General features: G+C 33.6%; 1 protein-coding gene across 1 annotated transcript in view; it reads right to left on the bottom strand.

Annotated features, from left to right (window-relative positions):
- Nucleotides 1–630: 630 nt before the first annotated feature.
- The window catches only part of LOC115443548 (semaphorin-2A), a 123510-nt gene continuing 112558 nt past the window's right edge, over nucleotides 631–11582 (bottom strand). Inside the window, exons 11-16 of the mRNA XM_030169000.2 lie at nucleotides 7531–7631; nucleotides 6568–6740; nucleotides 6118–6309; nucleotides 3858–3995; nucleotides 3669–3777; nucleotides 631–3431 (exon numbers count right to left, since the gene is read on the bottom strand). Coding sequence (XP_030024860.2) covers nucleotides 3375–3431; nucleotides 3669–3777; nucleotides 3858–3995; nucleotides 6118–6309; nucleotides 6568–6740; nucleotides 7531–7631 — 770 coding nt within the window. The 3' untranslated portion in view covers nucleotides 631–3374. The remainder of the gene's footprint in view (nucleotides 3432–3668; nucleotides 3778–3857; nucleotides 3996–6117; nucleotides 6310–6567; nucleotides 6741–7530; nucleotides 7632–11582) is intronic.

The raw sequence follows: 11582 nt of genomic DNA, 5'->3' as shown, positions 1-11582 counted from the left end.
AGGTTGCTTGGCATTGATATCGCCACTATAGTTTGAATCAAAACACTCTGATTAACATAATGCCCTTTTGATATCGTATCACAGTGAACTAAAACATCGTTTAGCATGTACAAAGAACCGTTATTATAAAGTTTTCACGAAACACGCGAGGGCCTTGACAAACAGAAGGTTAATGCATGGCTCCCTTCATCAGCTATTTAATATTATCGGCAACATCGTCGCGAACACGACATTAGCAATTCATACGAAATAACACATAACAATAGTAATCAGTAGGTTGGTTGTGAAGGAGAAATAACATTTCGCCGGCAGGCAAGGCGGTGCCAAGCACAGATTTCGTCGGCAATGTATCGTGAAATTAGTTTAGTGGCACTATATAATTACGCGCCCTCACTTTTTATAGTCCCTCGGTCGCCGGTCCTGGCCGAGGGTGCCGCCCCGGTCTGTTATGACGAAAATGTCAACCCGGTATGCGAGTTGATGAATCGACACTATTTTAAACATTTTATCCTTGCGTTAGCTCTGATGGCCGCGTAATACCACCAAACACTTGTGTCGTGGGACAATAAAACACAAACAAACTGAAAGATACATTTCATAGATTTATTATATAAAATCTTAACACTACATTTTGAATTTAACTTATTATAGTAACATGTGAAATTTACAGAGCTATTCCGTTAGTACATATAATAGTAATTAGTTTATAATTATTGCGCAAGACCTTCCCGGATGGCGGGAAATCCTTATAAATCACTAAATACTTAAATACTGAGTCTTAGCTTATACATAATAAACGACGAAGCTCAGATATTTCTTACGAATATATCTATTTAAAACTTTTCATGTATTTACATTATGATATGAAAAAAGTTTGAAAAATATTTATATTTGCAAAATGAAAGCATATTTCGAAGCACCTATTAGACTATATTATTCTACGATAGCGGTTTTAGCATATGGCTCGAGTTTTTAAATAATGATACAGCGTTATCACTTTAAATACGTTAAAATCAAGTAAATTGAATAATCTAAAGTCTATAAACTAGTAGGTAACCAGATGAGCAAGTTAACAAATGAACACCTGTATCTATGTTATTCAGCAAATCCATTTAACTTTGCCATTCAAATTTGATACATTATTTCTAAAATATTAATAGGACGTTGGAGTTATTTTTATTTGTCACAAACTTACGAAAGGAATCATGAGCGCATTAACCTCTAAGTAGGTACAATTTGCGAGTTTTGTATAGATACAGGATATCACTAAATGTTAAAAATTCCGCTGTTTTTTAAAACGTTTCCATGGACTGAATAATATAAGATCTAACATCGACTTATTTAAAACCTGGGCAGCGGAATATTAAATGGCGTTTTAGAATAAATTTCTAGAAAAAATATACACGTTCCTATAATTCTTTTTATAAAATTAATTATTTAAAATTTGTTCGCTGCGTGTATAAATATATTGGTGAGTTGGTGATTGATTTTAATATGTACAATAGGAAGAATAATCTTATGATATGGAGTTACATTGATGTAGGTACCGAGTGGCATGATACGTGACCGTTTAGACTACACTTATTTAAAATATGCAATCATTCTAATAGTGTTTCGCTAAATTAAAAAGTTAATCTGTCGTTTGAGAGCCATTATTGCAGGGTAATAAGTACTGAGAAAGTTATTATGGCTCTTATAACTTCGCTTTCCTCCATTAAAGTTGAGACTAAGATTACGCAAGACAAAAAGTTGATTAGTGTACAGTAAACATTGTTTCTTTTATGCTCTTTACTTAATCATTTTACACAACATTTAATACATAATGTATAAAAGTGAACATTGTTCAATAATTAAAATAAGAAAAAAACATAATTTCATTTTTATTTGATACCTAAAATTTATTAAACATACATAAAACTAGTGTTTATTCGCTGTTTTGCCCGTGTATAAGGTTTTTTCCTAAAAAGCCTGTCTATGTTTCAGCTATATCCAAAACTTTTTTTAAAATCACCAGCAAATTAGCTGTGAAACGTAATGGACAAACTCATTCACAGTTTGAATATTTGTGGGGATTGTTTATGTCATTTAGTAATTATCAAATAAACATGATGTAAACATAATGCATTGACAATATAATCTATTGATTATGAGCTCTTATGAGACTTATTGAGTTCATAAAATTGGCTGCCAAAATAAGTTAGAACATGAAATAAAGTCGATTTTATGAACTCTACTTGGATCGTGTCCACACGTTACCCTGCCTAATGACTGACGGATCTAACCGTATTTTTTTATTATGAATATAGCTTGTGCACTAACTACAATGCTTAGTTTATTTACTATTTCATATAAGGGGATAATAAATAAAAATAACTAATGTTTAAAAGTAAGCATTCGATTGCGTCAATGACAATTTAGACTTAAATGCATTCCACAATTTATTACTTAAAAATACATTTTCCTAAACGAGTTTTCTTATTATATCACAGGCTTAAATTATACATTACCATTAGGGACGTGCATACTATACGTACACTTATAAATAGGTACAGTCGAACGAAATTAGGTAACTATTTACACAAATAGGGGAAAAATAATGAGGCGTCCCCTCCCACAACCCTCGGAGATTTCAAATTACGACGGCGATGTAGTAACGTATGATACTAGCTATCTTTATACTTGCATCGTTAATGTACTACGAAATAAACCACTTGATCGTATGTTAAAAAGAAATCGCCCATACCCACATAAATAATGACGAATCTTATATAGCTCTTTAAAATTATATTATCAGATATCAATTACGACTATAATTAAAATACTCTTTTCAAATTATAATAATAAATGCAAAGGAACGTCTATAAAACTCGCCTAAGTATATCAAAACTAATTCCATTCGATAACTCTAACAATTTCTCTATTCACTTACCCAACGAACAAAGCGTACTTACATTTTGATAATTTAGATTTCTAAATCATTTTTACATACCATTTACCAACAAAGCAACTCACAACGCTCGTAATTATATCGTTCCATTGAAATTTTTAATAATAATAATAATGTCCGTTATAATTTTGAGTGTCCAATCACCTTCTCATGTTCCCGGCGGACAGTTGGAACGTTGCACTAATTTTCACTATATTTCAATATGTTTATAGAAAAGCTATGGGTCACGGTTGAATAAATACACTACAGTCTTGAGCTCGTACATTATAGAATTGCTATGAATTTATCTGGAGCGGATGTGTTGTGACGGATTTTCTCACGAGAATATGTTGAAATACTTCAGGCCAGCCGACACGTACGGCACGGGTATCGCTCCTGCGTAGTAGTTAACGGATTGAAACATGAGATAGGCGATGTTCAGGAGCTATCACACTATTTCATTTGGATGTGTGTTCTGATTCGAGTCATTTTGTCTCGCGCATTGCTGGAAAGAAATGATTTATTAGTATTAATAAAAAATTCTCTACCATTCATTGCGGTTATTAATTAAATGAAATCCGTATATTCGTCTGAATATCGTTATATTACAAAATATTACTGATTTCGTTTTGTTTAAATTTAAGGAAAACTAATTAGGAGGCTTGGTATTTATAGTGGGTTTTCGTAAAGAGCAGCTGAGAAATGAGATATAGGTATTTTAATAAAAAAGTGTTTAGTTTACCTCCTGCTTTCTTTCCCAAGTCTTCATCGCTGTTTTATACTTTTCGAATTCGTGACACCAATTGGAGTATATTTTTTGGTATTCATTACTCTTTTCGGGCGGGGAACACCTGAAATATTAAAAAGTTTATTATTTTTACTGCTCATAGTAATTAAAAATTATATTCATGAGTTATTCATTATGCTATACCTGTGAGTATCAACTGTAATATTGTATGAGCAAAGTAAGGAACCACCAAGCCAGCAATCGTATCTGCCAGCATCGGCTTCATTCACAGAGATAATCAACAATCCGTGTTCAGAAGTCTCAATGTATTTCTCAGGTTTGCTGAAAATAATAAAAGCAACGATCAAAATGGTTCCATCGCACTATCCAACGTTAAATGTTACCTATGAGGTTTTAAATTTGATGTTTTAGATTATTTTAATATTTTCATTGAGGTAACATGATGTGCGTAATTGCAATAAATATTCTTTATGAATGTTATTTTGTAGACACCCTGCTGAGAGAGTTATTAGAATAGGTCAAAGGGAAAATGAACTAGTATTTTTTAATTAATCATTTAATAGGTTAATTTTTATAAAGCACGAATACTATTAATTTTCTATTGTTATAGATGTACAGTCAGGCACAAAAGTATTTCAAAACATTAAAACGTTTCAACATATGAATTTCAAACGAAATATTATTTTTACCTCAACTAAAATAAAGTCAACCCTTTTGAAGTTTATTTTGCTGAAGAAAAACGACTTTAGACCAAGTCAAAAATTAAATATGATCTCAATTTTTCATTTTTTTCATGTACTTTGTGGCTGAATGTGCGTGTTTTATTAATATCCAACATCTTTTACGAATTCTTGGGCGCAGGTTTAGGCCAAAACGTAACTTAGTAAACCGGTTAAAGTAAATTAAACATAAGCAATTTAAAACTGTTGTAGTTGGTTTCAGTCGAGATTGAAATAATGATAGAATCCCCCATATAGACTGCTTAAATAAAGAGTTTTTAGTTGATTCAAACAAGGGTCTATATGCCACGCCAACTATTGATCCAACATTTGATCCAACCACCCCTAACGTATTTGAGGGGAAAGCTTGAGCTTACGGTAAACAATTATTACTCATATAATCAAAATCGATTTATTTATATGTCCCGTTTATTTATAAAAGGAAAAACATATAGAATGTGAAAGTCTGAGATAATATTTGGATGATTCTTGTAAGTAAACATAATAATTACGGAATGGATTTTGATGAAATTTATCATGCAGATAGGCTATGTCTTGGATTATTAAATATGCTACTCTTATCCTGGAAAACTGTACCGGTAAATTCATTCATGCGGAGGTGGCAGCGATAACACAGTTTTTGCCGAAAAAAAAAACAAATCTTGATAAAAATGGCATTGTTCCACATTTTGGTTGAACATAAAAAATGTCTTAAATATTTATTTAGTAACATCTAATATATATTAACATCAAATATAATTCCTAAAACTCACTCTTATTCCTATATTTTTCATCAAACCAACAGTTAATGACATCGCAGTAACACAAACCATGATGAACTCAAACAGGTGTTCATTCATTCAACACATTTGTCTCTGAGAGCGTATTTAACTCATTCATACTTACAAAGTATCATATTAGCATCCTCAAAGCGAAAAGTATTTAATGTACTCAGAATTTAATTATAGCAAAAGCACCTGCGCAGTAATTAAACTTCGTACGAAGATAAATACACATTAAATGAGCGGAGTAGACCAATTGAACACGCATGCAACAACATTAATTAAAGGGCGCCCAAATCTTCAGTTATCGCACTTCCGCCTTCACAATTAAAATGCAAGGGGAAACTTCGTTTACATTTTGTTTACGGTTTTCTAATTTACTGTACACTGGGAATGCCTTTGTAATTTAAACATTCGAATTGGTCTTATTTCGATTTCTTTCGAGGTAAATGTTAGGTATTCGGTGAAAAAGGATTTTATTTTATGTAATACTAAATGTTTGTGTCTCCACCCGCTTGTAAAACAATGTTTAGATAAGATAAAAACTTGCATGGTTGTTTTCCGCGTACTATTTGCACTTTGTGAACAATCACGCAGGTGACTTCTGCAAATTTTGAAGTTTGCATGACTTGTGGCGAATCGCATGTCCTACGGATAAATTATTGAAATATTGCCATTCTTATAGAATATATTGCTGCGAGAACTTGCTAGTCTAAACATAGCTTTAGTTGCCCTTACCCTATTCTCGTAATAAAGGTACCATTGTCATAATCCCATACAAATTAGCTTACCTAAGTGTACATATTCAAGATATTATAGTCTATATGCGTGTAAAATTTCATACAAATCCGTTAAAAAATTTCTCAGACATATCCAAACAACAAAACTTTTGTACACAATATATAGTAAGTTAGTATCCGAAATTAGAAAACATAAACTTACTTAAACGTGATGGGATGTCGTCCCTTCTCTCTGGAGTAGTGGTACCACGTGACAGCTCTCGGTTGAAGCACTTCAGGCATTTTGACGAAACTGCCAAGATGAAGGCTTTGACCCCAAGTCGCTGATACGCTCTTGCGCGCGATTGACGAGTCGCAAATATCCGCAGTTTCATTCGCTACGTCTTGGATTAATCTATAGAAAGAAGTAAAGGTTAATAAATTTACTATTGTATTGCAATTTGACCGGTTTATAATAAATGGTCTGATAAATAATCGCTGTCAGAGCTAGCATAGCCAATATTCTCTCACAGGTAGTATCAGGTGAGTAACTGCTGCGAATCAACATCCAATTTTATAGCAATAGGATTTCAAAGTGCTTTTTCAATACATAACTTCATTCTATCAAACCCCTTCAAGTTAACTTGACATTCAAACATTTTTTTCCACTTACCCCGGCACGTATTCCCGGCAGACTCCACTATCCTGGTCCCAACCGCAGTAAGGATCCCGGGCACAGCGCACGCAGGCGTCGTATCTCCGCGCACACAAAGCGAGACGCAGTTGCAATACTCTTCTGTCGGATGCTGCGTAAAGGGATCCATGAACCCCGGATATGGCCATAGCCTGTGGCAAAAGAATATAAGTTAGGTGCGTTGTGTGTAAAAAAATGAGTTTCGACTGTTTATGGGTCCCGGTAGGCAGCAGCTTGGCTGTTCCTCTAGCTTTACACAAGTCTATGGACGGCGGTTGCCGCTTATTATCAGGAGGACCGCTTACTCGTTTGCCTACTTAGGCAATAAAAAAAGTCTGGCATACAAAGACTTGCTCGCCTCGTGGTAGATTTAAAAAATATAGGTAATCTTTTGTGTAGGTCTTAAAAATTTACTGCTCAATATCTGTTTGTATATTTATTTAAATATATAGACAAATAGGATAGAAAATTTATATATAGTTTTAACATTTCTTTGACAAAATGCCTTACGCTAATATGAAGGCAAAGCCAGAAAACCAAATGTTGTTCCTGGTTTGCCTTTAATATTTATTTAGGATCTAACGTCCTATTCACGAAGATTACTTAGCTTTTTTACAGCTAACTTAAAGGGACGCCAAGATAATAAGTATGTTTCTCAGTGCTTTCGGCAGAATAACATTCGCAATGCGTAGGGGCATAGCGACGTTGTAATTGGTTCATATTTAGAGACAACTATACTTCAGTTGGCTGTCAGATATATAAAACTGAAGAAAGCCAAAGGAAACTATAAAATTGCTAACACTACGTCTTAAGGCGCACTATCTGTCCTCCAAGTATTGTTTGTTCATACTGATGTTAGACTAAATGCTTGTGTAGTTGGTGTACTTAGATTCTAGACTTAGGCAGGAAAATATAGAAACACATTTAGAGAGGATATCTCACCTGTATAGGTTCATTTGGCGTGACGTCGAAAATATCAAGCAGAGCAGATTGGCTATCACCATTTCGAGACCATTGCACAATCTTGTGGATTTTTCCCTCGTCTGTAAAAAAAGAAACAATGTAAATTGTGCCTTATTTGGAAATCAGCAAATGTTTTTTTTTTTAATGCAGCAACTTGATATTTTCGTATTCTGTAGAGTAGGTAGGTACTAAAACCGAATGTCTGAGTAAAATTCAGCAAACGCTGTAATAAAATAGATTTTAAATAGTTTGAAGTCCATTAACTGAGTAATAAATTGGCTACAGCACTAATTTAGGTCTACAGGATTTCTCCCGTCTCTATAGACTGCCAGTATCGGTATAAGTTTCTGTATATGCGGCTTCAAACAATAGCATAGCCAGCATAATTTCGTCTACTAGAGCGGTGTACTTAACCTCAGTCGACATTCTACCTGGACCCTACTCCACTTAGAGATCAGGCGCAGAAATATTACAATATACTAAGATAGTAGTATTTAGTAAGCAAGTTCATTTTATAATTTTCTCATAGTATAATCTGACTTGCCTGCGGGCGAGTAGAGCCACTATTAACTATTCATATGATTTGCTACGTATTAATCATACGCTAAAGTATTTAAATAATATATATTCTATAGATGTTCGCGTACGGGTAATATTATCAAGGAAATTCCGGTGGTTCATTGCGTTCCCGGATCAATTAGTGGGATCTCGGCGGGTAAGATGTTTGCAGGAGCGTCTCAATTATTATAATTGAGTGCTAATTTATCAGGAGTACATAAGCGCGAAGTGTCTGAATTGACACGTTTTGGGATTTCACCATTACTGACACCATTAGCTTCACGTTTAAACACACAGCTACGTTTGTATTAAATATTAGATATTGTAATATCATTTATATAATATTTTATCTTATTTGACAAACATATTTGTTTTGCTACCACGCCATATATTAATCTCTTAGCAACACATTTCTTCGATGGAAAGCGAGAACTTTTGATCCGATAAGTCTTAAATACAATAGCATTCAAATTTACTCCATCTTGCTATAACTCACAAGTGACACTAACATTAATGAAACAACAGATAACATCAACCTACTTCAAGAGATATCTGAAAAACTAGTTCCCACATTCAACAAGTGAACAATAGTTAACTCATGGTAATTAATTAATCATAGTTAAATAATCGACTTTATTTTTTGAAAGATACAGCTTTGTCTGATCGCTATACTGATACAAATATTGTTGAAGTAGTCTTACATAACATGAATCGCCTATTAGTGTATACATTACTTTATACAATTACAACTAAAAAAAAGATAGCAAAGAAACCAGAAATGGCCTACTTAAGACAGGTTTACCTTAACACTTAGAATTCTAAGGCGTTTATTGGAAACGTTGGTATCTATGTCCTGAAAAATGTCAGCATCACCAGTCGTGGATATCTGATTATACACTGTAGAAGCTACAACTCGAATACAAAACGAATGATGCACGTTGCAAACAGCTTGTTCAGCTGATAAATAGCGGCTGCCCGCTAAAACGACTCCGTCAATTAATTTGTCTCGAGGCGAACTAACACGCACGCTTCGAATATTTGTTTACCAGCTAACTTTTGTTTTTACTTAATTGTTGTTAATCACAGTATTGATGGATAAAATTGGATTCCTTTTTTAATTATAAGTATAGTAGAGTTGTAAAGGTTTTTGTTCATTTGATCGCGGTTTCTGTGGAAATATTGCTTAGATTCTATTATTAGGCAAGAAGCACGAAAAAATTAGGAGGCTAAAAGTTTTATTCAGGAAATGCTGGGATCCGTAAATAGTAGCTAGTTTGAGTTACTATTTAATAAATCAAGAGGTAAAATGGTTGTATAAATCTAATAAAGTGGTATTATAAGAATAAATAAAAATTACTATAAGTTGTTTAACATTGACATAACCCATCACGATCGATTAAAGCTATTGTTTACTTGACGAAAAAACAGCGAAACATTTGCAGAAAAGGCACACAATCGTTAAAACAAAGATACATAAGATGACGGTACCAGCTGCCTTACAAAGCGGACGAATCACGATGGAATTAATATTCGGTCCACGAATCTTAATAGCTAATTGGATTAGAGGCATGTACCGAAATTACTAAGCCCATCTACGTACAATAGTAACTCGTACGTGTCGCAGAATGTCGCCCTACAGCCGTGCCAACGTGGCATTATTGTGTTCGTTATAGTCGCTGAGCTATAAATCAGTAATTATATTAGCCCTCTTGTTAGCGGATGGTAATATATCGATTGTGTGAATACGCGTATTGTGCAATCGTAAACAGTTATTTCATCGTATTGCAAATCGAATTGCTTGGAAAATAAATGCGGTTGTATTTATTTGTTGTAGCTCGGTCAATAACGATATGATTTATAAATTTTATATTAATAATGTCATTAGTGGGAAAATATACCATGTTTAATTATTTAAATTTTATACGAAGCTACATTACTGTATATTTCAAAATACCACATAGATACAGCAAGAAAACAATAAAATATAATTTCTACTGTTAATTATTGTGCTTACTCCGTTTGAGGAAACGTTTAGACTTATTAAAACATAAACTTAGTTATAAAACAAGAGTATCCACTTGGCTCATACTTCATACATCCGCATACATTTGGGCAACAACAGAATTTGAAATATCCTTATTAGCAAGTCTGAACTCTCCAGGTAATCCATAAAGTATCAAGCTCATTTCGCGTGAGAATATTTATGGACGGTCTTAGTAGAGTTCACTCAAATATTATTAGGATATTCTGAACCGTTTATGCTTACCGTGTCGGGATCACGTTTTTAATTCTGAGACTAAAGTTTATGCTATTTTTATATACTGACAACATTAATAATTCATGATTCGTCTGCAACTTGTATTATTAATTTTACAATATTTTGTAGTAGATATTATATTATAGTAGGTACATACAAATGCTGTTATGAAAACTATTTATTTAGGAGATTAAAAAGAAAATATAATATTAGTTTCTTTATATGGAATATGATGAAGCAATTAGGTCGGAATAATTATTGTAAGTTGCAGCCTTCGATAGATAAATTAAGATTCAAAACGCTATCAACACAAATGACAATCAGTTCATTGTCAAATCAAATAAAGGCGAACGCAAACATCCGGTTTATGGCGGTAACATATTTTCAATTGACAATAGCAGACTACAATTCACTGAAAATAATAATTATAATTATATATTACTAGGTGTTGCTCACGGCTTGACCCTCATGAATACTTTTTCGCGGTATAAGACTCTCCAAAACACTAGACGACAGCGTAATGTATTAAAAATAGACTTAAAAATTCCATTATTTTGCCACGGAAGCAAATAAAAAGTAGCCTTAGTTTTGACCCAGTATGTAGTTTATTCGAGTGCCAAATTTCATCCAAATCCTTCAGTTTTTTTTCTGTTGACGAACATACAAACATCCCAAGGGCAAAGCAAAAATGGGCTAAGCGGCACAACGGCGCTATCTGTACTGCTCTGTTTCCGTATATCTATATCTATCTCGTTTTGTGTCATCACTGCTGACACAAAACTCACAAACTTTCGCAATTACAATATTAAATAAGAATATTAAGAAAATAAAAATAATAATACAGTTTATGTTCTATGGAGATATGTGCATTATATGATTAAATCCTACTCGGCGACAGCCTGAAAAAGACAGCTTCCAAGATTTTTCTGTGTGTATTAAAATAATAAAATTTTCGAAGACGCCAAGATCGATAATTACCAGTCGTCTGCGTCTGTCGTTTGAAATTAGCCATGGATTAATAAAAGCCGCTAGACATCGGCGTGACATCACAACCCATTAGTTTCGCAGATCGACGCGCCTGTGATTGACGCAAACAAGTGCCGGTAATTAGGTTTCCTGAATACAATATGAACTTCGGCCCGGAGAGGCGCATACGATATATTAAAACTGTCTGTTTTGTCTTGTACGCTGACGAATTATTTCTATACGTAGCACC

Source organism: Manduca sexta, chromosome 11 (assembly GCF_014839805.1).
Source record: "Manduca sexta isolate Smith_Timp_Sample1 chromosome 11, JHU_Msex_v1.0, whole genome shotgun sequence".
NCBI classification, from domain to species: Eukaryota; Metazoa; Arthropoda; class Insecta; order Lepidoptera; family Sphingidae; genus Manduca; species Manduca sexta.
The sequence above is the reverse complement of the archived record's forward strand: the minus strand, read 5'-3'. Positions and strand labels throughout refer to the sequence as shown.